Source organism: Protopterus annectens, chromosome 7.part1, assembly GCF_019279795.1.
Source record: "Protopterus annectens isolate FY-2018-M chromosome 7.part1, PAN1.0, whole genome shotgun sequence".
In the NCBI taxonomy this organism is placed as follows: Eukaryota; Metazoa; Chordata; order Ceratodontiformes; family Protopteridae; genus Protopterus; species Protopterus annectens.
The window spans coordinates 225,851,482-225,879,044 of record NC_056740.1 but is presented as its reverse complement, the minus strand read 5'-3'; the positions used below and the strand labels follow the sequence as shown (position 1 = coordinate 225,879,044).

The 27,563-nt window shown below is 40.9% G+C and overlaps 1 protein-coding gene across 1 annotated transcript in view; it reads left to right on the top strand.

Annotated features, from left to right (window-relative positions):
* The window catches only part of PLEKHO2 (pleckstrin homology domain containing O2), a 1,330,687-nt gene extending 1,306,912 nt beyond the window's left edge, over window positions 1–23,775 (top strand). The window contains exon 6 of the mRNA XM_044078679.1: window positions 19,669–23,775. Within this exon, the coding sequence (XP_043934614.1) occupies window positions 19,669–21,294 (1,626 nt within the window). The 3' untranslated portion in view covers window positions 21,295–23,775. The remainder of the gene's footprint in view (window positions 1–19,668) is intronic.
* Window positions 23,776–27,563: the final 3,788 nt, after the last annotated feature.

Here is a 27,563-nt window from a genome sequence, read left to right as displayed (position 1 = left end):
CCATCCCCCACTCTGGAATTATAGATAAACTCACTAAACTAGGTATAAATCCCTATGTCACAAGATGGGTTGCCAACTGGCTTGCTGACAGAACCCACACTGTGAAAGTAGCAGACTCCAAATCAGACTTCAGACCAGTGACAAGTGGAGTATCACAGGGTTCAGTCCTGGGTCCTCTCCTGTCTGGTATCTACTTCTCTGAAGTACAGAATGACACAGAAGGTCTTTGGCTAACTAAGTTCACAGATGACTGCAAACTAGGAACCATAATCAAAACTCCTAACGATGTGGACATCCTACAACAGGGCCTCACTGAGACAGATGTGTGGTGTCAAAGCCATGGCCTCAAGCTCAATGCCAAAAAGTGCATTGTCATCCCCTTGGGTAAAAACTCTGTACCCATGAACTACCACATAGGCGGTAGTCTACTTAACACCAAAAGTGTAATAAGAGGCCTTGGGACACAGGTGGACAGTAGTCTCTCCTTTGATAATCCCATCACCACAGTGGTCAAGAAATCCTTCTACTTGGCACACCTCATCACAAAAGGTTTCTCATCCAGAAAAAAAGAGGTCATTGTTCCCCTCTACTCATCACTCATTAGACCCATTATAGAGTACAATGCCCCTTTTGGTATGTACCTCACAAGACATCTACAACAACTGGAAAGGCCACAGAAATACCTTACAAAGAGGATTACTGGCCTGAAACAGATACCCTATGCAGACCATTGCAGAAAACTCCAGCTTTACTTCATTGCATATCGCCTACACAGAGGCGATCTCTGCCTAACATACAAAGCTATGTCAAACCCAGAGCTGTTGGACATGCTCCACTTAAAGAAATCCCAATCCCTATGAGCTACACACTCTAATGACCTAAACCTTGTCACCACAATAAACAGAACATGCTGGAGGGATAGATTCCTGTCCCAGAGACTTCCCATACTCTGGAACAGACTTCCTATCTATGTCAAACAGAGCTCCTCATTTGGCACTCTTCAAAAAAAATCTTGATGTTTGGATGGGAAATAGGAAATTCACCCCGGGGATCACTTCTGCGGCTCTGCTTGACAGGGGCACAGAAAAATCATTTTCTTGGGTGGCGAAAACCAGGGTGCCTTTTTGGCTAGGCTTGCATAGGCCCTAGGGCCAATTAGCCTAGTACCTACCTATGGACCTCAACTAAGTAGCTGTTACAGGCATTCAAGCCTGGTTCATAACCTTATGTACCTGTTAGGCAATTCAGTCATAAATTGCTCCTGAGGAAGACAAGTGAAATGAATCTGACATAGTCAGTAACTGGATTTTGTATCCTACAGATCCTTGACTCCATTTCTGTGATACAGAGGAAAACTAATGTTCACAACCACCTTGGGAGATGTTCCCTTTTCTAGATTATTGCTAGGAGAAATTAAGTGTCTTTTTGGGAACTTATGGATGTTCCCATGGAATTGAGAAGATTCTTTCTAATATGTTGCTAGTGGTTTTGCCTAATTTTACAGCGCAAGCCTTGGAGAAGGTATATATTACACTGCCCACTTGATGCCTGATTCACAATCTACAGCCCTCATAAAACAGATTGGTGACAGGCTACTGTTACCTTCCAAGCCTGACCCTTTGGACTTAGTGGGGAAGGTTTGGAGACAGATTTCTGACATGTATCTAGTAGCTAAAAGTTTTGTATGCTTTTGTAGAGGCTGTATCTAAGACCCCTGCTTCTGGTATGTTTGCCTAGCCATACCTGGGTACATATCACATTGTCTTGCATGCCTAAGAAACAACTAGAGATGAGAGGATAGGATAGGATCTCAATCTGGAACCTTTCCAGTGAAGGGACAACTACATCTTCAGGATGGCTGGGCTTACATGCCTCTTTTTCAGCTGTCTTGGGCAGCCCATTGCTTGGCCAGTATAAATAAGCTTAAAAGAGATGTTGTTTGCACTGTATGTCACTTTTATGCTTTCCACACAGAACATAGAGCATAAAAAGAGCATACAAACTCAACTACCTGGAAATGAATTGCCACAGAAGAGAACAGTTGTCATAGGACAAAGGAGTCCGTGCACATCCAGAAGGAAAAAGTGTAAAATAAACTAAAGGGGGGGTTGCAGGGAGGAAGCAAAACTGCAACAGTAAAGAGAAGGATATCTACTGTTATGGTAAGATTTTACACAACTGTACTATGTCCTTCTATAGCACAGTTGCAGTATTCATTACAGAAGGGAGAGTAAAAAAGATCAAGAAACAGAATGGGAGGGGGGAGGCTGAGAACAGCCCTCAACAAACCCTCATAAAATGGTTTCAGCAAAACCTGCTCTGGCCCAGAAACCATATCCAACTTATAATGCGTAATAAAGGTTTGCTCTAAATAACAACTAGCAACTTCAAGGATGGAACTAGTGTCTAACCCCTTGAAGAAGGCACCGGAAGAGGCAACAGCCCTAGTGAAATAGCTCTAACAGAAGTAGACAGAGATTTACCATGAAAGGAATAACAAAAGGAAATGGCCTTAGATATCCATGAGGAGATGGTTTTCTTAAAAACAACCAAACTCAAAGACCTGGGATGTAAGGAAACAAAAAGCTGATCAGACTTACAAATAGTCCTGGTTTTATTGAAATAGTATCTGAGTTGTCTGTACAAATCCAAGATATGCAGGACTCTCAGCAGCAGATGAGGAGAAGGGAAAAAGAAAGGGAGTTGTACCAACTGATTCAAGGACAACTCACTGACTACCTTGGGCATAAAAGAAACATTAGTACAAAGGGACACCCTGTCCCTGTGATAAAACAAAAAAGGAGGAATGGCAATAAGGGCTGGAGCTCAGAAACTCTCCGAGAAGTAAGAGCCAGCAATAAAACAGTCTTCCAGGTACAATGTTGCAAAGAAGTAGAATATGTAGGCTCAAAAGGACCCCGAGTCAATTTTTCCAAAACAAAGTTAAGGTCCCAAGGAGGAGGAGAAATAGGCTTTCTTGAAGGCCTAATATGTATGACGCCTTTAAAAAATTGCTTGACCTCAAAACAAGAAGTCAAAGGAGGATTCAAGGGCAGATAAGCAGAAATGTCTGACAAATAGGCTTTCACAAAAGTAGGCTAAGCCAGACTGGAGCAACTTGCACAAATAAGAGAGGAGCAGAGGGACCCACGCTGAAAAAGCATTCTGGTTACGAGCATGACACTAGACCAAAAGTCTCATCCATTTGGACATGTAAGATTTTCTGGCTGATGATTTCCTTGCCCCCTGTAAAACCCTGAGCACATCCTCAGAAAAGAGGTGCCTGAAAGGGATCAAAATCCTATCACCCACAATGTCAGTTGCAGAGTGGATAAGTGTGGGTGGATGAGAGACTCCTTGTCCAGTGTGAGGAGATCCAACCGGTGAGGTAACTTGTGATGATTGCCCCTAGCCAAATGCATTAAGAGGGGGAACTAGTGCTGTCTCAGCCAATAGGGAGTCACTAGCAAGATTTTTGGGGAGTCACGTTGAATCTTCTGCAGGCGTCTTGGAAGTAGAGGAAGAGGGAGGAAAGCATAAAGAAACCTCCCCTTCTGAGGAAAGGAAAGAATGTACGTCTTCCAGGCCAGAATGCAAGGCACTGTGATACAGAAGAGAGGAAGCTGCAGTTTAGGGTGGAGGCAAAAAGATCTACCTGAGGAATACCTCGCCAATTGACAATGTCCAAAAACATATCTCTGTGAAGCATCCATTTGTGAGCCTGTGTTTTGCACCTGCTCAGAAAGTCTGCCACAGAATTATACTCTGAAGGAATGTATACTGTCTAAAGAGTTACTTGATAACTGAGAGGTATTTCCAAAGCCCAAAGCACCATCCTGCAGAAGAGGTAAGTTTTTGTGCCCCCCTGCTTGTTGACATACCACATCTCTGTAGTGTTGTCTGTGTACATCTTCAAGGGGCCCGGAGAGTACATGAGGTGAAAAGCCTCAAGGGCCAGAATCTCTGCTCTAATCTCTTTGATGTTGATATGGTCTGACTTCTAATGGGGAATCAAAGACCCTTAATTTTCAGGTGACCTAGAGATGCCCCCCACCCCATGTCCGAGGCATTCGTGAACAGTTCTTTAAAAGGGACTGGAGGCTGAAATGGCTGCCCTGGGTTGAGAGTGAACTGTCCAATCCACCACTCAAATTCTTTCTTGAGACAGGGAAGGAGAGGTACACTGAAATTCAGAGAGGGATAATACTGACCCAAACCAACTTGAGGGTCCATTGAAGCTTCCACATATGCAGTCTGGCAAGAGGACACATCAGAATAGAAGAGGCCATGAATCACAGGGCTCAAAGAAACTCCCTAACTGGCATGGCAGTCAGAGGAAAAAGAGTCTGAAAGAAGGCTGTCAATGACAATACCTTTGGAGGTGGAAGAAAGACCAGTATTGACACCATCTAAATTCTGCAGCCCAGATACACATGATCTAGCGAAGGAGTCAAGATGAACTTTTGGAAGTTGATACACATGATCTAGAGAAGGAGTCAGGATGAACTTTTGGAAGTTGATAGTAAACCCCAGACTTTGACGAAGAGAGATGGTGAATTGCAGATCCTGCAATGATTGACTTGGAGAAGGTGCCTGAAGCAACAGGTCATCAAGATAAGGAAAAATTTGAATGCCTTCTAGCCTGCAGAAGGCAATTAAAGGAGCTAGGCATTTTGTGAATACTCTTGGGGCAGTAAAGTGGCCAAAGGGAAAAGCAGAGAACTGAAAAGGAGAGGAAGACACAGAGAAACATAAAAGCTTCCTGAAGAGAAGGTGAATAGGGATAAGAAGGCAAACATCTTTCAGATCCAAGGGCACCAGAAAAGCCTGGAGTAATAAAAGAGGAAACAGAGTTTGAAGAGTAAGCATGCGGAAAAAGGGATCTAAAAAAAGGTGTTGAGCTGGGAGATATCCAAAATAGGTCTCCAAGTGCCCTTCTTTCAAGGAACCAGGAACATCCTTGAATAAAAAAACCCTCTTCCCACTTGTAAAGAGGGGACAGGTTGAATAGTCCTCTGGTTCCACAGGGACCTTAGAACCTCCAGGAAATTAGGAAGTTGCTCTTAAGGAGGTTGAGGAATCCCAGAAAAAGGAGTGAGAGATTTCCATACTGTGAAATAACCCTGATGGATAATAGAAAGAACCCAAGCATCTGAAGTGATGAGACACCAATTTGGAAGACAAAGGGAAAGCATAAGGGACAAAAGAAACTGGTCTAAAGACAGGAGGGGAGAATTATCAAAGAGAAGCAGGCTTATCAGATAAAGGAGGCTTCTGGGCCACATAAATCTGAGCAGTCTTTGCAGAGGGAGCCTTCCTGCCCTTAGAGGCCTGATGACATTGCCTGTGAACAAAAGCAGACCTAAGAGGATAATTTCTCTGGAACTTAGGGTTAGAAGAGATAAAAACATGTAATTAAGGTCTTCCAAGGCTTTGCCTTTCTCTTGAAGAGACTTAAACTTGTCAGCAGCAGCAGTCCCAAAAAGATGAGTATTATCCAAAGGAGCTTCCAACAAATTAGCCTTAATGTCCTCAGGAAGAGACTGGAGATGAAGCCAAGAATAATGTCTCATAATGGACTCAAAAGCTGTAGCCTTAGAAGGGGCATCAGCAGCATCATAGCTACACTTAATACAGTGGCAAGCCACTTGAGAAGCAGAATCTAAAAAAAAGATAAGGCAGAGGATTTGCCATTAGAATCAGAGAGGGCAGAGATAATCTGACAAACCTGAGCAATCATGGCCAGAGCATGTCTTGTCATGTGGGTCTGGAATTTAATAGCACAAAAAGCCAAATTAGAAGCAGTATAAACATTCTTGCCAATTGTCTCCATAGCCCTGCTATCCTTACCAGAAGGCATAGGTTTGGAAGAGGGCAAAAGTTTAGAAGGTTTGTCAGAAGAGACTGACACCACAGCAGGATTAGTGGGAAGGACATTTAAATAAAAATAGACAATCCTCAGAAACCTTATAGAACCTATCAGTTTTTTAGGGGCAGGAGGCTGAGAATCAGGAGACTTGAAAAAATAAATGAAATTTATCTAATAAAGCAGCCAGTGCAGGAGGAACTGCCGATGGTCTAGGAGTATCCACCTGAAGCAACTCATAACATCTTCTCTAAATATCATACACTTGAGAAAAAGCCCACTTAAAGAATTCCATCATCCTAACAATTATATCCCCAAAGGACAATGTCTTGAAAGAAAACTCAGGGTTAACAGACTCCTTTTCATCAGAATCATGCGCCAAAGTAGAAGGCATCTGTGAAGATTAGGACAAAGAACTCTCACCAGGCATGGAATCCTCATCCAAGGAATCTGATTACCTAAACTGTTTAGAAGGAATAGAGGTCCAAGGAGGAGCAGATACTGAAACACCTTGTGGAGGGTTTAGGGTCATTAAGGCAGGAACAAGCCTTGAGTAAACTCTTGCCATTTCCTTTGAAGATCCATAGGACAGACCAAAATATGATTCAGTTTTTGTCTCTTCTTAGAAGGGACATCAGCTCCAACAAATACAGGAGGTTCCGACCCTTGGCAAGATTTGAGAAGAGAACACAAAACTTCTTCCCTGACCAATATCTGCAGAGTCCCTGTAGGACCCTTTGAGATAATCAACCATGGTTCCCCTTCTCATCTGGAGCAGATCCCTGCAAAGCCTCAGTGGATGTGTGAAAAGATGGATCCATGCCAGCCCCTGCTAGGTCATGGCAGAGGAATCCAACGTAAACACCAAATAACCTACAGAGCTATTACCTGTTTCTAGAGGGATGTCCACTGGATTCTGAACAGCTAAAGAATCCATCTAAGATTTTTTGACCTTCATCTTACCTAGCGGAAGTATCACGGGGTTAAATAATTCCACCATGATACCCTGAGCCAACTGTCTAAGCCATTGTGTTTCAAGATAATTGGGCAGGGAAAACAAATTTATTCTGAGTGTTTTAGGCACAGATGTCTTACAGATACTAAAATTGGTATGGTCATGGGAAGCCCCCAAACAAAAAATACACTGTTCTTGATGATCCTTTTGGGGAAGCTGCCTCTTACACTGACATCTTCCCCTCTTGGATGACATGAACACTAGGTAGTGATATTAAATACAAGACCAAGAAAGAAAGAAAAAGAAAAATAACCACAATGGGGCACTTATCTGGTGTTGCTAAATATTCAATACAGTAACAAAACATAAAAAGCAACTGACAAAAATGGCAGTCAAACTGGTGGGCAAAACAAGTCCTAGGTAGTTGCATCCGTATGACCCTTTTATGCTGGACATTATGTGTGGGAAGCATAAATGTGATGTACAGCATAAACAAGATCTCTTTTAAGCTTATTTATACTGGCCAAGTGATGGGCTGCCCAGGACAAAACATCCCTTCTTTAATGAATACTGCAACAGTGATATAGAAGGACATCTGCACAGGTGGGGCCTTCTAATATAGGCTGTTACACTTCCCCTCTTGTTTTCCTCAACCTCTAAGTCAATCCGTATAGCAAAGTTTAATTGGGGGGCAGTTTATATAAGGGTAAGATGTTTGGCTTGTGCATTTCTTGGACAGATAGGAGCACACACTTTTTAAATAGTTACACAACACCACTGTGATGTGGTCCATCAACATTCAAAGGGCATAAGGCCATATGCCCTATTCAGGCTGGCTTTGATCACTTGGGAGTTAGCACATTACTTTCCATTAGAGCAAAACATAATGGCAAACAAAATTGACAAGAACCAGAACACCCTCCCAAATATAATCAATACGAGAAGGTCTGCCAGGTATTAATCCTTTCCTTGGGAACACTTCAAACAGATTTGTTAGCCTCCTTTCAAAACAAATAATGCATATTTTTTTATTCCCTTACAAGGGAATATTCTTTATGACCTCCACCCTGCCCACACTGATATCCAGACTTTTTTGCTGAATATTCAGGACATTTTGTGGTGCATCCCTTTTTGATCAGGCAATATTGGTTCTCCCTTTTATGGAATTGGCCAAAGGCAATTACCACAAGTTTCCGCAGTATCTGGAATCTACTCACACAAGACAGGAGGTGTTCAACTCACCTCAGTCTATTACATCTTAAATTGTCTGCCTGGATTCTGTTATTTTTTTAGACACCTTTTTGAGGACATGCTGTAGGTAGTAAAGGAGGCAATAAATCCTGCTAATAGAAAGATCTTATTTTTACATTTGAAATACTCTTCTAGTTGGTGCCAACCTAATATACAGGGTCCTGTCTGTGATTATACCATGGGTGTTCAAATACTGATGTTACTACCCTCTGACCTTCACACTACTTTGTTAAGGTACATCTTGCAGCCAATTCAGTACATCTACCCTAAGATCCTTCTGTTTACTCAATGTTTTACTATTAAAACAGTTTCTTATATGAGTGTTTCACCTGAGATCACCCTGCAAACATGTTACTGCTTCCTAAGATCTTAACTCTCTGCAGAAAAAGTTAACCACATCTCCACCTGAACCTACATATCAGGCATATTTAATGTTTATTTCATGGATAACTGTTCATCTGATGTTGTTAATCTTCTCTCCATTCATCACTGATGGGTTTGGTTCCAAGCCTCAGAACCAAGTTGGCCTATTACCAAGCTGGCACCAGCCAAGAAAACTCTTGAGCTAAGTCTCTACCCAGAATGCCATTCTCCTTGTTACCTCAGATCTCGTTTGCCGAGTAGCTGTAAAGCCGTGTTTCTGCCGAGCTCTCTGCTAAGTGAAATCTTTTTGATATTTGTGTAAAACTTTTTTGGTTATCTTCATATTTTATTAAGTGATTAGTAATTTTAGTGTAATTTCTTCTGTCTAACCTTGTTCTTTCCTCTCTACCCATTGTTACCGTTGGTAAACTTTCAAGTACCATTGTTGGTACGGCCTTTCTTCCCTTACCCTGCTGGTATTTCTTCAATACCATAGTTGGCATTGTTTCTCCTGTTTAACCTGTTAGCTTTAAACTTTATTTAGGTGTTTCCCTTCCAGTGTATTGTTATATTTGTGATTTTTTAAACAGAGTTGATTTTATTGTAGTTGGATTATACAGTTGACCTGTGGGGTTTTTCTACCAAAATGTTGGATAAGAAGAGTACTTCAGGTTTTAAGCATTGTACTTCTTGTAAGGGCAAGTTACCTAACAGGGATTCTCATGATGACTATGTATACTGTTTGGGAGTGGCACACCTTTTGGTGCAGCCTCCATGTGACATTTGTCAGAGTTTCAGCCAACGCACTCTTAAAGACCACAAAAATAAACTCACTCTGAAAGGGTTACTCAAGTCTCCCTTCTCAGAGGCCATTTCTGTGATGGAGGTCTCAACCCCTCCACCTAAGGACAAAAAGAGATCCCACTCTGTTCCTTCTTCACCATTGGGCGATCAGAGCAAGCCTGGGAAATCAAAGGTCCCAAAGGTATCGTCGGAGCATAAATCTGCCTCTTCGGCTCCGTTTTCTTTGGCTCCGACCATCTCAAAACCTTCGATACCGACACCTGTTTTGGCACCGGTCATGCCTCCAGCACAAATCATAGACCTTACTATGCCTATTTCAACTTCAGCACCTGTAGCCACTATGGCTCAGGGCACACCTTCGACTACACCATTAGTTTCCATTTTGGAACCGACACTTTTAGCTCCAAGTGCCACTTCGGCACTGAGTGTTGTACCGACCTCACTGGATTTGACTCCTTTACTTCCAGTCTCAAAACTAGAGACTTCAGTGCCAGCAGACCTTGCACCACAGACCTGATACTCCCCCTTTGTAGGTCTGTTTCTTGACCAAACATATAGCCCATTCCTCAAATGTCCTGACTTTCCGTCAGGAGTATCCATTAGATCCACCAGGAACCTTTCGGAACACAACGTGGTGCATCTTGCAGACCAGCTGTTGTTAGCCAGGGGGATTCCTTCACTTTCTAAGACCCATCCACCTTCAGGACATGGGTTACCTTATCCACAGACTCCATCTTACACTCCTCTTTCGACCATCTCGGTTCCGAAGCCTTCTGCTCCATCCTTCTTGGAACCCATCACCTCGGTACCTACAGTGCATCTCACTCCGGCTCTGAGTTTTCCATTTGGTCTTCAGTTCCTGCTGAACTGGTTCTTCCTCAATCTGGGGGATGGGTGAATTGGCCTGGGGTATGGACCACCCTCTCCTCGGTTCCATCCTCAGCACCAATGGCTGTGTCCATGCCAGTCCTGCTTGAGGCTCCATCTATGGGGGAGGGTTCATCGAAGAGGGGTGTGACCCTAGTCCCGAGGTTGTCTTTCTTGGTTCTGGGCTCCCATCTCTCTTCAGGTGGGCTTGCCTTCGGCGTGATGGAGAGGGATCTTGCTTCTGGCAGCACTCCTTTGATGTCAGAACCCCAGATTTTACCCTCTGAGCTACAGCTGTCACAGACCCCTCCCAGGATGCTGGGCAGAGAAACCACAGGACACCCCTATTCAGGGTACCCACTCTTCCGAGTCCTCCTCAGAGACCCCCACTTAGGAGCCCCCTCGAAAGAAGACATGCAAGAGGAAGCACGTAGACTCACCTGAGGAGTCCTTAATGGAAGACACAGATTACGATGATGGAGAAGGGTCCCCCATGGTCACCTCCTGATGATGTCTCCTTCAGAGACATCCTGGAGATGTTAAAGCAGAGAGGTGACTGGAAGCCCTCCAACCCTTCGTTTGAGGAGTCCGTGTTCATGCAGGCTTTTTGCTCTCGACATTCTACCTCTTGGGTGACCATGGCTGCCGACAAGCTTACCTAGCTCATCGTGCAGCATGCATGGAAGAACTCTGATTCTACTGAGATGATCCCTTGAAGACCAGACAAAATTCTTTCCCCTGCCGAGGAGAACCCGCATTGGTCCAAAGGGTTACCAGTTGATGCTATGGTGGTGGTGGCAGCCATGAAAAAGTACTTGGCTGAGGAAAGTCCCACTGTCCACCTGCCCAACAGGGAGCCCCGGATAGTGGAAAGACTTGGGAAGCATGTTTTTGCATCAGGGACCTTTGCCATATGGTCCCTGAATTATTTGGCACATTTTATGAGGCTCCAGAGGGACTTGATCTCTGAACTCACTGGGACACTCTCAGGACAGTTGTCTGATAAGGTCAGGGACAAAGTGGCCCTGAATCTCACAACCCTGGAATCAATATCCAACTCATCCATGAGGTTGCTGTCACATGCGACCAAACGGGCGGCTAGAGCAGTGGGTTCAGGCATTGTTATGAGGCATCATGCCTGGATGTGCATTTGTGACCTTGCGGATCCCTTCAAGTCTTCTATTCTGAATGCTCCCATCGAAGCTTCATCCCTTTTTGGCTCCAAATTGAAGGACATGTTAGCCAGGTGTGAGCAAGATGGAAAAACCCTGTCTGCCATAGGCCTACGGTTTTCCAACCCTCAACGTACCTTCTCCAGAAATCAGAGGAGTGATAAAATGTGGCATAAGAAATCTCAGGGCCTTTTCCGTGCTGCACGTGGTGATGATACTCCCAGAAGCAGAGGGGGTAACAATTCTGGAAGATGCTGCTATAGAGGCAGAGGGGGGTCCTCGTAATCAAGGCTCCAGGGACTCTTTCTCTGGACAGCCTTATCAGCGCTACTGAGGGGCGGCCCGATTGCTTACCTCTGGAGGCAGTCGTGGGTCATTTCTCTCTGCACCAAGCTGACTGGCAATCTATCACCACCGAACATTGGGTGCAGAACATTATCACCAGAGGTTACACCATTCCCCTTTCTTGTCAGCCAAAATTTCCAAGAAAGCTTCCCAACATTCCACCCAGTCAAAGGAAAGAAGCAGCTTCAGAGATTAGAAAGCTGTTTCAAAAAAGAGTCATCCAACCAGTCCCACCAGATCAGTGTGGATCCAGATTTTACTCGAGATTCTTTTTGGTGCCAAAAAAGACAGGGGACTGGAGACCCATTTTTGGATCTCAGCAGTTTATACAAGTCTGTCACCAAAATGAAATTCCAGATGGTCATGGTTCAGTTCATCCTTTCCTTTTTAAGAGAAGGCGATTGGATGTGCTCTATAGATCTCTGGGATTATTACCACATCAAGATGGACAAACACTCCAGGAGTCTGCTTTGCTTTTAGCTAGCAGGCAGTCATTACCAATTCCATGCCCTGCCATTCAGTCTCTCTACAGCCCCCAGAGTGCTCATGAAATGCATGACAGTGGTAACAGCTCACTTGAGACTAAAAGGATTCCAGGTGTTTCCATGTCTAGACGACTAGCTCTTACCGAGTATCTTCTGGTAACAGCACTGCACTATACTCTCTTTCTCTGGCAAAATTGTTGGGAATAGCGATACATTGGGAGAAATTAAACTTTATCCCTACACAACTAATAGAGTTCATTGGAGCAATGTTCAATACTCAGTCCTGTCTGGTATCACTCCCAATTCACAGACTCCATCTATTGAGGCTTCAACTCTGGATGATACTATCTCAAACAGCAGTCTCTGCAAGGGAAGTTCTTCAGGCCCTAGGTTCTATAGCTGCATCAATTCCAATAGTGGCTCTAGCAAAGCTACATATGCGAATTCTGCAATGGCTCTTTCTGGGTCAATGATTCCCAAACTATCACGCCCTCAATTACCAGGACCTGCTTTGGTGGATGAGGCCAGACATAGATCTTTGGGCTCACCCGTTTCAGCCTCCCCAGCCCACAGCCATTGTGACCACAGATGCTTCCTGATTGGGTGGGGGCCATTTCCAGAGAAAGACTGGTCAAGGCACATGGTCCACCTCAGAGGCCCACCTGCATATCAATGTTCTGGAACTGAGAGCTGTGCCATTGACTCTCCCTTCCGGGACAATTGCAATTCAGTCAGATGATACGTCAGTGGTCTGGTACATCAACAATCAAGGAGGAACCAAGTCCTATCCCCTATGTCAAGAAGCCATGAGAATTTGGCACTGGGTGATAGCTTCCAACCAATTTCTGATGGCAACACATATCCTGGGTACGTTCTGATCCATGACTGGCCCACTGGACATCTCTGTGCTTATCCTCCCATCCCTTTGATCCCACAATTTCTAAAGAAAGCTCTTCGGTTGAGATGCAAGGTGATCCTCATAACCCCATTCTGGCCTTGACAAGTTTGGTTCCCCTTCCTTCAGCCTCACGTAGTATACCCACCATGGATTCTGGACCCTCTAGCAGATCTGATTACTCACCCCCAAGGGTTGACTCACCCAAATCTCTCCAGTCTCAATCTGGCAGCTTGGTTTCTCCACTTCCATTAGTTGCCAGGCAAGTTAGACTCTCTTAGCTTTTTTGAGACGTTATTCTGGCCTCTCACAAACCATCCACCAGAAGACTATATCAGAGTAAATTGGAAAAGTTCTCCATCTGGTCCAAGGATAACATGCTAGACCCATATTCAGCTCCAGTTACTGCAGTGCTTCGATACTTGGCTAAGTTTTTTGATAATGGAGCCTCTGCCTCTATGGTATGGATGCATCTAATGGCAATTTCCAATTTCCACAATGGTATAGATGGCACCCCTCTTATCTCTTTATGCCTTTACAAGGCTTTCCTCAAGGGGACCTCTCATCTCAAGCCTCATGTCAGACAGCCTGTGGAACCATGGAACCTCACTCTAGTCCTTCAGTCATTGAATCAAAAACCTTTTGAGCCTGCTGCTAACTGTGACCTAAAGTTTTTGTCTTGGAAATCTTTGTTCCTGGTAGCCATTACCTCTGCCAGAAGAGCCTCAGAGCTGCAGGCATTGTGTATGAAGAGGCCCTATCTGGTCTTTCATAAAGACAGAGTGTCATTTCAGATGAACCCATTCTTTCTTCCCAAAGTTGTTTCTGAATTCTCCATTAACCAGACCATTGATCTACCAGTGTTTTTTCCAAATTTTGCCAATAGAGGAGAGTATTGCCTTCACTCCTTAGACGTACATAGACAATTGAGATTTTACCTAGATAGGACCAAACCTATCTGTAAATCTGAACAACTTTTCTTTTCTTTTTTTGGGCCCAAAATGGGAGAGGCTGTTTGCAAGGTTACATTATCAAGATGGCTAAGGGACTGCATACGTTTCATTTATTCCCTCCATAATGAACCCATGCCAAAAGTTAAAGCTCACTCCAGTAGATCTATGGCAACATCTGTAGCATTCCACTCCAGGGCTTCCATGGATGACATATGCACAGCAGCTACTTGGACTAAGTCTCATACCTTTATCAATCATTACAAATTGGACCTGGTCTCCAAAGGGAGAGCTGCCTTCCACTCAATGGTACTCAGGAATGTTCTTCCATAAGGACCACCCATGGACCTCAAGGTAGTTTAGGATTCTGTCCCATCAGTGATGAATGGAAAGAAGATTAACAACATCAGATAAAGAAGTTATGTCTTACCATAACATTCCATCTGTGTTGTTCATCTTCTTTCATTCATCACTTCCCACCCATCTTCCCCCTCCAAAGGCTCCTGAGGGATGCTTTTGCTTTGGGTCTAAATGGCTTCGGCTTTACTTCCATTTCTTAGCAAACTCGATCTGAGGTAACAGGGAGAAGGGTATTCTGAGTAGAGACAACTCGAGAGTTTTTTGGCTGGCACGAGCTTGTTAATAAGCTGACTTGATTCTGAGGGCTCGGAACCGAACCCATCAGTGATGAATGAAAGAAGATGAACAACACAGATGAAACGTTATGGTAAGACATAACTTCTTTTGAAAGATCAGTATCAGAGTTGCCCGCTCTCTTGGTGGGTAAACCCTATCTGGTCTGCATCTAGGATAAGGTGTCTGTCAGAAAAAAATCATTCATTCATGCCCAAAGTTGTTTCATACATCTTTGAATCAGGCCATTAATTTCCCAGTGTTCTTTCCTAACCCTTGGAACCATGGAGAAATGATTTCACATTCTTGACAATTCAGATACTGACTTGACAAGAACTAAGTCCTTTAGAACAGCTAATATGCAATTTATTTCTTATGTTGTGACTAAGAAAGGACAACCTATGTCAAACAGATGATTTCCAGTTGGTTGTCCCTGGCTTTTGCCTTTTCTTATGCCCACCATGATTAACCATTTCCAGGCAGTATTAAGGCACACTATCCATGAGTCTTGATGAAGTCTAGAAACATTCTAGAGACAGCTATGTGGTCATGTCTATATACCTCTACAAGTTTAGATGCAGACCTGACTCTGCTGGAACCATTTTCTAGGGAGTTCCTGGATCCACATTCTTCCTCCTCCTCCCATATTGGATAAGCTGTGGTATTCTACCCATAGGCTACTGCAGCAGTGGGAATGGTGGACATAGTACAGTCATGTAAATTGCATTTATCCATAACAGTAGATGTTCAAATTCCTCACTGCTGTAGTAGCTGCTCTACTATTTTTTGGTTCGCTCAGGATGAGTACACTACTTCTTATGTAGTAGACAAGAAAGTCCTGAAGATTTTCCACTCTAATTGCTGATTTTCCCTTCTCAGGGCTGACCAGTCAGCAGTCAGAGTGAATCTGATGGAGGGATCGATCCAGAACTGGTTGCTGTGTCTTAGGCAAGGCACAACCCATATGCAGCAGTGAGGAATTTGAATGTCTACTGATATGGGTAAGTGTAACTTGCACAACTTCACTTTTTTATTATAATGTATATTGTCTACACCAGGAATAGATGATGCTCTAACAAGCTTTGATGCTATTTTTTTTTAATTCTGATATTGTAAATGTCTTTTCCATATATGTCAAATCAAACTGTCAGTGAGCCATTTTCTCAATTACTGGCTCATCTATATTTTTTTCATTCTTAAAGTTAACGTTCTAGTAATCATGAACATCTTTACTTCAGATTTGTAAAAAATCTTGGGACTTCTTAAGGAAGTTTAGAGAGGTCCCTTTGATGATATTTTCTTTTACTATTGATGCCAAGGATTTGTACTTGGTTATTCCCATGGAGGCGAGTTACAACGGTTTAGTGAATGTATCAGTGCAAATCTAGCACTTTCTTCTGGGAGACTGAACACCTTGATTACTCTCATGGTGTTAGTGTTGGAGAATAATTTGATGTATTTTGAAGGACAACTGATCAGACAAAGAACTGGAGTGGTGATGAGGGCAGCATGTAACCCCATTTTTGCTAATTTGTTAAGGCCTATTGGGAAGTTGAGTACATCCAGAACAGTAAGTTTAACAAATCTTGGTCACTGTATGTGCGATTTTTGGATGGTATTTTTATTTTTTGGACTGACACTGAATGTAAAATGGATGAATTCATCAGTTATATTAATAGTACTTCAGAATTTTTAGAATTCACTTTCACTGTTAATAGAGATGTGATTACTGATTTGGATACTGATCTCAAAAAAAGATTATCAGGGTGGCAACTTTATATCGAACATTTATAGAAAACCTACTTTTTCTAATTCTTTTTTTATTTATTTTTTTTAACAGTTGTCACCCTACACATTAGGAAAAAGCTGTAGTTAAGGGCCAGCTTGTACGTTTGGCCCAAATGGTATCCGAGTTTGACACTTTTCTTAATGAATGGGAGATTTTCGTTAATATGTTTTTTAGAAGGGTTTACCCTCCACATTTTTTGAGCCCGATAGTCGAGGAGGTGATTAGTTTCTATGTTATATTGGGTGACAGTGGTGCAATTAGTGACAGTAGTGTATGACCTTCTGGGAGTTATGCAAGGTCTGTTATGACCAAATTCACTCTGAATAGTGGATCCATTGCTGCCATTTTATACAACAAGAACATAGAGGTGTTAGTTGGATAAACCCTTGATCACCTATAGGAAGGACAAATGTTTTAATATCTATTTTAAAAAGGAGAAATCTGTGTTTGTAAAACCACAATGTGACCAAAGGGTTGAAACGTTGAAATGTGGCCATTGCCATCAATGTAATTATATTTTGACTGAAGATTTTGTTTATATAAGGGATACGACTTTGTTCTAGAGGACATTTCGTATGTGATTCATAGGGGGTCATGCATTTAGCTCAGTATCAACTCTGCCAAGCATTTTATATATATATATATATATATATATATATATATATATATATATATATATATATATATATATATATATATATACATTAGGAAGGGCAGAAACACTAATGCATTATTTAAACATCTTAAAATTAATGAGGGACATAAATTCCTATTTTTTTGCCCTTGAAAAGGTTTCACAAAACCCCCATGGTGGATTGACTGGTGAATATGTTGAATGTCATGAATTATAAGGGCAATTATTTTTAAATGCTACCAGTTTCCCAGGTTTGAATGATTCTTGCTCATTTAATTGTTTTTTTAAAGTTGAAATGCTACAAAGTCTAATGTAATTTTTAAACAAATGTATTTATTAGTATGGTTTTAATATGCTTAATTAGCTAATTGACTCGTATTGTTTTTGATTGGTTGTAATAGGTCACGTGACTAACTTCTTTAGTTTTTTTTTTTAAATGTCAATATGGATTAAGTGTATTTGTTCTGGTGAAGTGCTGAACAAAAGTGTTTAACAATAAATTCTTCAATTTCCTGTTAGTCTGATGCCTCTCATCTGAGCCAACTGTTACAAGGTACTTTTGGGACATCCTCAGAGGAACAAACTCCATCTTCACCATTATCCTTCTCTACTGCTGCCAGCCTGATGTTTCAGACTGGTAACCTAGCAACAGAATAGGGAATTTCCCTGGCACCCTGAACAAATTTCTCCAGATCAGTATGGAAAACATTTTGGGTATCTGTGAAAATAAGCTGTCGGCCTAATGAGATTAACATGGCCAAGAAAAACATAAATACAAATAAAAAACATGCCTTTGTGCATGTTACTAAAATTTGGGATATGTCTGTGAATCTTTGCATTGTTTCAGCTGAATTTAGTCTTTTTTAACAGTAATCATTTGAAATATCAGGACCCTCATCAAGTCTTGTAATGTGGGAACTAATTTGCCAAAAATCTGGGCTTAAATATACTAAGTCTAAGATTGCTATTTCTCAAAATATTCCCTTTTCCCTGAGGTATGGCAAGCTCAGAATTGGTATTTATAAGTTTGGGGGATGTCCCTACATTGAGTGGGCAGGGAGACTTGCCCCCCTGCAAAAAAGAAGTTTAAAGGAGAAGAGTGATGTTTGATATTAGTTCTTCTGAATTTGCCTTTTTTTTTTTTTTTTTTAGCATGTTGGAACTCTACATTTCAAGCCCCAACATTTCAATAGGGGGCCTTTTCTCTCTCCACTTGGTGTGTTATAGGGTTGCCACCTTTTCAAATGCCCAAAGTGGGACATTTTTTTGTAGAAACGTCAGATCTTGCAGGGAAAAACATACCCACGGCCAATACAAAGGACAGAAATTCATGTTTGTGCCTGAATAAAAGCTTATTCTTGTAGCATTTGAGTTGCTTATTCTGCTTATTATAATATTTAGGTGTTTCAGATACAAAATAACTGTTTTATGCAACTATTAAAATATAGGAAATATTTTTGTCCTAAAATCTCAGGACATTTGTCATTTTTTCAATTTTTTTGCAGGATACAACTGCCCAAAGAGGGACTGTTCCTTGCAAAGTGGGACAGGTGGTAACCCTAGTGTGTTATGGTGAGCAGCACTTCACTTCTACAGGTTCACTGGGTATGCAGGTAGTATTTAGCTACCATGGATAAGCATGCCTGAATACATAAATTTATGCACTTCTTTCCCACTGTCCTCAGCAATTGACATGTTTGTGAATCACAGAAAAAGGTCAAGTGCTTCATTTGTATATCTACTGTGTGCCTGGACAATTCTAAGTACACAGTGGTAAATTCCAGTACTCCATGGTGGTTCAGTACATTTATGAATTCAGTTATGTGGTTTGTGTTGTGTACCAGCCTTTCCTACATAAATGTGCACTGTGTTTATGTATACCCATCTAGAATTAAGAATGAAAATACTGTACATCTGAGATGAATTTGCAAGTAAGCAAATAAAGAGAAAACACTGTGAACCTTTCTGATGGGCATCTTAAATGTATTCATTTGAACATGCCAATGTGTACTGAAGGTGAACAAATAGAAAGTTCTGCTGGAATGATGGTCCATGCAGAGCCTTTGGGAGATGCAGACATAAGCTAGATAGGTAAGTGGATCTGGTGTAACATTTTTAGGAAGTCCTGGGAGTGCCTAATTGTATATTATGTGACCAGGTATTGCAAGTCAAGGAGAATGGTACTTCACTAACTGACACATTTTTCTAAAGCACAAATATTACTACTGATTTTTCCTAATTATTATTTTTTACTGCTTGTAAAAGTGATTGCTGTAGCTAGCTATAGGGGATTTGTCATGATGCAGCATATTAGGATAGGGTTCCTGCTTCCCATTTCTAGATAAAGTTTGTAGGTCTTTGGGCATTTAAAATAACGCTAACTCTTGATGCCTTAGTCAGGGTTAGCAATAAGTTAAACTATAGGAAATGCCTTGTGCTCTAGATAGAATCAAGGAATTAGCCACAGAAGTTTATTGTACCATTTCCATTGAAATGTGGCACATAAAAAATATTATGGTACTGCAATAAGTTAACACAGTTCCAGCTAACAGCAATATGATGCCAAAATAATCTTTTTCAACCAAATTTTGAAAGCATGTCATATAATGTTATTATTAAAGCTAAGTAAATATTCTAATCTTATTTTTTTGTATTTTAGGTTACTACTTCTATGATAGATCACGGCGAAGAAAAAGAACATGTTACAGACAGCACTGATAATGAAGAAAATCATGCTCTCAATGATGTTGCTGATATTCCACAGAAGAAGGTAATAATTAAGCCTCCAATGCCACCTTCTAAGGTGAATGCTCCTACTGAGACAGACATGGAAAGCCATATGAAATATGATACCCCTACTACAGATGATCTAGGGAAGATTACAGTAGCAGATGGCAAAGAAGTTTGTGTTTCTGAAGATAAGGATGCTGAGAAGGAGAAATCAGCCATTAGTGGAAGTAAGGAGTGCCTCTCAGTGGTATCTCCTGAGGGAACTGGAAAGCCTCCAACTCCACCTCCCAAGATTTTATCCCACCAATTAAAAATAAATGAAGACTTATTTGATTCCAGTGGTGAAGATGCAGGATCTACAAATAAAACTGATGAAGATTTGCATGTTTTAGTTACTGAAAACATGGAAGAACATACAGAAGATGGACAAAACATTATGACAAAATCTTCACATCCTACATCTGCAGATACTTCACATAACCCAAATGTAGATGCTGTTGCTGCAGAAATTAGTAAACATGATTTAGATTCAGAAGGTATCTTGAAAAATACAGTTCACAAAAGTGTGGAGGATGTTTCACAAGATTCTTCTGAGAAGGTAGCAAAATTTCCAGTCCCTCCCCCAAAAATATTGAAAGGAAGTGTTAGTGTTGTGCTCCCCAATGATGGTAATTCAAATTGTGAAGAAGAAAATGTTGGAGATCCAAAAGTGCCAGTAAGTGAAAATAAGGAAATCCTATTAGATGTCTCTATGTCCAAGAAGAACTCTCCAATACCTACTGTTAAGGTTCTGCCCAAGAAACCGAAGAAACCGAAAGTGAATATCAATGAACAACCCAACAACATTGATAAAGGGAACTGCGATACAGACATTTCCAATGCTTCATCAGTAGAAAATGTGGAAAACCATTCAGTGGGTGTTTCTAAGGCTGAGTCATCCCCAGCACCTGTACATAAAATTTTGCCCATGAAAGTGAAAAATGCGAATACATTACACTCTTCTGAAAATGATCCAGCATCTGATAAACAGGATGATAAAAACCTAAATTTCTCATTAAATCACAGTAAAGAAAATGTAAAAGAAATTCCATCAGATCACATACGTACAATTAAAGTTGCTCCTCCTAAAATTCTGAAAGAAAAAAATACAGCAAGTTTGTCGAAACATAAATGCTCTTCAGTAGGGGACTTATTGTCAGAATCAGACAGGGAATTAAAGAAAGAGCTGTTTATGCCATCAGGATTACAGAAAGTGGAATATCTTGAGAAAGTTAAGATTAAGGTGTGTTCTGAACTTAAAGAAGCAGAGGAACTTCTTCAGATTAATCCTGACTCTTCTTGCACAGATGCTCAAAATAAGCATGTGACTGAAAACGAAGAAGATCTGCAGCTTAGTGCAAAGCAGTACTTAAATGAAGCTGTGGAGAAACTGAAACAAGCCTCACTGGTCTTGCAAGAAGTTAAGGATTTTAAAGAATTATGTACAGAACTTTCACCAAACGATGCACAAAACAAAAAAACAATACAGTCCATCTACAGAAGAAGTATGCCTTGAGTAGATTCAGTAACTATATCACAGACTTTTTTTAATCAAAATTAACCTGCTGCCCTCTCCGAAATGAGGCTTATGTGGAGAGAGAATAGAATTAAATTTAACAACTACTATTTAACTTCCAACTAAATTAATTTTTACTTTCTAAGAGAAGTACCTGAAAACTAAGACTGGGGTATTTTTCCCTGCTTGATTAATTTAGGAAGAAAATTATAATTTGCTAAACATTATAGAACAGTTTGGGTACTAGGAAATGACTACATCTCTGTTATAAAATAAAATTGGATTTATGTTAAATCAGTGAATGATTAAAATAGTGAACACTGATTTATCAACCCTTTAAGAATGAAAGCTGACAATCTCAAAGACACGGAACAGCAATTTTTTTTCCCAGGGGGAAAAAAAAACACTGTTCCACAAAAAAAAAAAAAAAAAAAAAAAGTTCAAAACTGTGTCATCGTCCCCCCAACCTCCTACTTAAATAGACCAACTCCGAGACTGCACCACAGTGGAGGAAATGGTAAAGCCCCAAAAATGGCCCAGCGATTTTTTTCTCAGGGAAACAAATTGCTGTTCCGTGTTCTTTGGGATTGTCAGCTTTCGCTATTAAAGGGTCGATAAATCAGCATTTGCTATTTTAAGCATTCGCTGATTTAATATAGACCCAATAACATTGACTCCATCATCTTTTCGGAATATGGACAAAATTCATTTAATCTGCCTCCTAAATCATGTGGCACTTTGAAGTTTTATAATATGATCCTTATGAAATGTGTAGCTAGCTGATGAAATGTGTAGCTAGCGGCATTTCTCTTTGATTTATTTATGTCCATCCACTTAGATCACATCAACATTGGAATGAGCTCTGTTACTAAAGTGCACTTTAGTTATATTTCTGCCTTCTAAAGCCTTGGAACATTTATAAACCTACTGATAGGAAAAGAATAAAGCCAAGATTGTTGTGACAATAATGCTTTAATTTATTTATTTTTTTTTTAATAATCACTCTGTGATTATCAAGGATGATAAGGATTGAGGTGGCACACAAGGGTTTGCTGTCCCCTGTATTGGGACTGTTCTGTCTGTTAGTGTTTTCAGTTTGACTGATCATACCTTTGATTTCTCCTGCTTAAACTTTAATAAATTGAGGAATGAATTCTACTCCCTCAAACTTTAAGTGGGAAGTTTATTTTATTTTATTTTATTGCAGTCTGTTTTTTTGGGTAAAGCACTGATTCACTTGGACGTTTTTCAGACTCACCATGTTTTTCTAGCGTAGAAGACAATTCAAGGTGTAGGCATAATTGATGTTAAAATAGTTTCATAGTTATATACTAGGCTAGTAGCCACCAGGGTCTTTATAAGCCCAGCCATGCAATCCATCCCAGTTGTATCCCTAGATATCAAGGCTGATTAGTAGGAGGGGGTATGTCAAGAAGTTTCTAGAGGTTATGTGGGGGCAAGGATATGTTAGTTTGGGCATAACTGTCTTCCTCTGTCTATCAAATACATGGGAGCCAGACCCCAGGTGAATTTTCAAGTTCCCATCCATTGGTCAAGGTACGCTTAAATAGGGTTAGTGATGGACTCGGCTTCACATGGATGTGGAGTCTGTTCCAGAGCATGGGAATGCTCTGAGACATACATCTGTATTGCCAACAGGTCTTATTTATGTCATGAGCAAAATTTAAATCCTAGAATCTAGTGGTTCTAATGCTGTTCATTTTGCAGCTATGCAAAAGGTCCATCAGAACTGGATCTGAGGTTGCTTTTTATGCCAGGTATAGATCTCCTTTCAGTAACCTGTAGGAGACCAAATATAAAGATAGGTCTTTAAGGCAGTTCACATAGGACGATGTTTTTATACCTTGGATTCTTCTGGTAAGGATCCCTTGTGGGCATTCCAACTGTTGCATATATCTGGTCAGGTATATGCCAAAGGGAGCATTATACTCAATGATGGGCCTGATATGGGCCAAATAAAGTGGCACTATAAATAAATACAAGTCACATGGTATAAAAAAACAGTCAGGAGATTGTAAACAAATATTAAATACAGTTAACACAGGACAAGTTTAAGTATGCTTCTCTTTCATTCTTAATGGCTGAAGCTTTTTGCATTTCAGCATAGTTGCTGCAGAAGCTATGTATAGTTCCTTCCGGCATTTAAATAATCTTTATGTTGATTTCTGTACTGACATTCTAATTTTAAGTAGCTACAACATCACTAATTCTGTTTTGTTTTTATTCTTTGGTAATTAGTATCATCATGTTTTTTTTCTATACCGCATTATCAATTTTTCAGGAAAAAATTGAGACAACTTGTACATTAAGAAAATAAGTTTGCACTTAGCTGATCAAATCTGAAAGTACAGTTTACAAATGTTTAATCAGCATGTCAATTTCTTGTTTAATTAAACAGTGACATGGAAACCTGAGTCACAATAAAGTCCCAGTTTTAAGTCAAAAGAAAAAAAGGAATGTTGTCAATTTGTGTTTCTTAGTTTGAAAATTGAAACACTGTTGTCACTAAACTGAAACTAGTGTACTTTATTCCAGAACCCTAAAACTTCTTGTCAAAATTAGGTCATATGCCTTGGATGCAATTCTTTTTGCCAGTCAATCAACTTCTATTCTTTGAAAAAAAAAAAAATTCAAGGAAAAGATTTTTGATGAACTGACATATCTCATTTTAGGTTTGTAAAGGAGTCTGCTAATTCCAGTGTTATACTTTATTTGCACACAGGAAAAATAAATGTTAGGAATCTGCTCTGGGATATTGTGGTAACATTAGTAAATAATCAAGTAATTATGTAAGTCACAATCACACTTCTTTTCAAAAATGTTTGCATTATTGAATGGCTTGTTTTCTTCTTCTATTTTTTCCACTTGAGAACAAATGATCTCTTCAGATTCAGTACCTCAGAATGAAGCCTTAGAGTCTGATGATTTTGAAGGCAGTATAAGGTATGAAGTTTTACTCCCCATGCCTATTCATAACAAAATATGAATATTCACTCCATGCTTCCTGTTCATAGGCAGAATTGACAGATGAATTCAAAAGATAGGATGTGTGCATAATTCCATGACTTGCAAGAAGTACCTAACACAGAAAAAAAGATACTCACACTCAGTAGTCCTGGGAACAAGACAAATAAAATGAATTTCCATGTTTATGTGAAAATGCTACTGGTATAGGTAATCCCATATGAACTATCTTATGGGTATGAGGACAGCAATCTTAGTAAACATCAAGCAAAGAAGCAGTACTAATTTTAGGAACTTTACATATCCCCAGAATTAGGAAAATGAGCTATTGCTGTCATGGTGACATTCAAACAAATAAATAAATGTTGTACAAATTAAACAAGTGTAAGAAGACATATAGATGTACTTAAGAAAAACAAACAATTCTTAGACTTTGGCATCAGACTGTAACAATTCTAGTAGATAGTTCTGCCTTTTAAACTCTCGGTCTTATGATTAACCTTACATTTGCTTTGTGGCAATAACTGTGCCTTTATTTATTTGTTTCTTTTACTTTTGATATATATGTTGGTTTACTGATAGCAAGAGATATAGATCTGCTATGGCTTTTTATTGAGCATACAGTATAACTTAATAAGAAGCAGAATATAACAAAAACATTGAAAACAAGAGGTGCAGGATATATACATAATGATAATAGTTTCAAGAGAAAGCTTCTTCCGTACATTGGGTATCATAATGGTAAAGTCATAGTCACAAGAAGGCAGCCTGATAAACTGAAATTGTATTCAGCACTGTAGCTCCCCTTATCTTATATGTAAGAGCATTATAGGTTCATAGATTCATAGGTTGATACTAGGCTATCTGCCCTAGGGCATTTACAAGCCTAGCCAGAGTATGTTTGGCTTTCGCCACCCTTCTTAGATTAGTTTACTGTGCCTCTGTATAGTAGGTCACAGAAGATAGCCCATTTAAGGTTAGTTTACCGTGCCTCTGTCTAGCAGAGACACAGAAGAGATCCCAGGGGTAAATTTACGATCTCCCATCCAAACATCAAGATTCTTCTTGAAGAGGGTCATTGAGGGGCTCTGTCTGACATGGATTGGGATTTTGTTCCAGAGTGAGGGGAGCCTCTGGGATATGAATCTGTCCCTCCAGCATGTTCTATTTATTTCTGTGCTGAGGTTTAAGTCACTGGAGCGTGTAGTTCTGATGGATTTGGATTTCTCAAGGTGGAGCATGTCCATTAATTCTGGGTTGGACATGGCTTTATATGTCAGGCACAGATCACCTCTGAGTAGGCAGTAAGCAACTTAGTAGAGCTGGAGTTTCTTTAGCCTAACTGCGTAGGGCATCTGTTTGAGTCCCTTGATCCTCTTGGTGAGGTACTTTTGGGGTCTTTCTAGTTGTAGCAGGTGTCGGGTAAGGTACATCCCAAATGGGGCATTGTATTCAATTATGGGCCTGATGAGTGATGAGTAGAGGGGCACAGTGACCTCTCTTGATCTAGATGTGAACCCCTTCTTGAGAAGGTGGGCTATATAGAATGTCTTTCTAACCACTTTGGCAATGTGATTGTCAAAGGAGAGATTGCAATATACTTGGGTCCCCAAATCCCTAATTACTTCTTCCGTACTTAATGGATTACCACCTATGTGGCAATTTGTGGGCACTTTGTTTTTCCCAAAGGGGATGACTATGCACTTTTTGGCATTTAGCTTTAGACCATGGCTCTGGCACCAGTTATCCATCTCTGTGAGACCTTTTTGGAGGATGCTTGTGTCAGCCGGCGAGTCGATTATGGCCCCCAGTTTGCAGTCATCTGCAAACTTTGTCAGCCATAGTCCTCCTGTGTTAGCCTGTACCTCAGAGAAATATATACCGAACAAGAGAGGTCCCAGGACTGAGCCTTGTGGGACGCCACTTGTAACTGGTTTAGTGTCTGACATGGCACCTGCAATTCTGACCATGTGGGTTCTATCCCTAAGCCAGTTTGCAACCCATCTTGTGACATAGGAGTTGATATTTAAGCTGGTGAGCTTATCTATGATGCCCGAGTGGGGTATTGTGTCAAAGGCTTTTGCAAGGTCAAGGTAGGCTGTGTGGACTACCTTCCCTTCGTCTATGGCCTTGGTGACTGTTTCAAAGAAATTGACCAGGTTCAAGAGGCAAGATCTGCCCTTAACGAAGCCGAATTGGGTAGGATCCAGTGTTTGGAGGTTCCCAATGTCTTTGTTTATGAGTTCCATGATGATACGCTCCATAGCTTTGCAGACCAGGCTAGTTAGGCTTATAGGGCAATAGTCCATTGTGGCACCACCTTTATGGAGTGGGACCACTGTTGCTGTACACCATTCTTTGGGTACATATCCTGTTGTAAGGCTGAGACTGAACAGTGATTTTAAGTGAGGGTTCAGTTCTTCTTGGAGCTCATGTAAAACGCAGCCCGGGACGCCGTCCGGTCCCATTGATGCTGTGTTTTTTGCTTTTGAGAGGGCAGCTCTCACCTGTGCATCTGTGATGTCAGGGAGGCTACACTCTGTTGGGATAGTCATTTGCTCATTTGGGGTGGAGGGGGGAGAAGTTTGCACTGAACCTGACTGCCAGGATGTTTGCAATGTCTGTGGGTTCAGTGTATTTTTTGCCATTTTGCACTAACTCAGAACATATCTGGAAGTTTCCACCCAGGTTTCTGACATAACTAAAGAAAGCCTTGTGATTATCTTTAGCATCTTGTGCAATTTGTCTTTCAAAGCTAGCCTTAGATGGTTTTATGAGGGATCGTAGTTTCTTGCTAGTACTGATCAGAGTTGCCTTCCCTTTCAGGGATTTTGCTCTATCATGTAGTAGCTTCCTCCTTCTGTTGTACAGCTTATTTATGGCTGGAGTCCACCAGACAGGTCTCCTGCCTTTGGAGGAGTGTGTCTTGGTTTTATTTGGGATAGCACGATCCATACATTCCTGTAGGTATCCATAGAATGCGTTTGTAAAGGATTCTGCAGTTTGTGCCGTATTTTCCACTGGCCCTGGGGCTTTGAAGGATTCCACCTCGGTTTTGAGAAGTGGGAAGTTTACTTTAGAGAAGTTTTTGACCATGGTTTCCTTTGCTGGGGGTGGGGACAGGATATGGATGTCCATAGTGATTAATTTATGGTCAGATCTTACCAATGAGGGGTATACCTCTGGTATGGAACATAGAGTCCCCATGTTGGTGATGATCAGGTCCAATATTTTTTCCCCTCTTGTGGGAGTGGTGACCAGTTGTTCCATAGCATTTGAGTTTA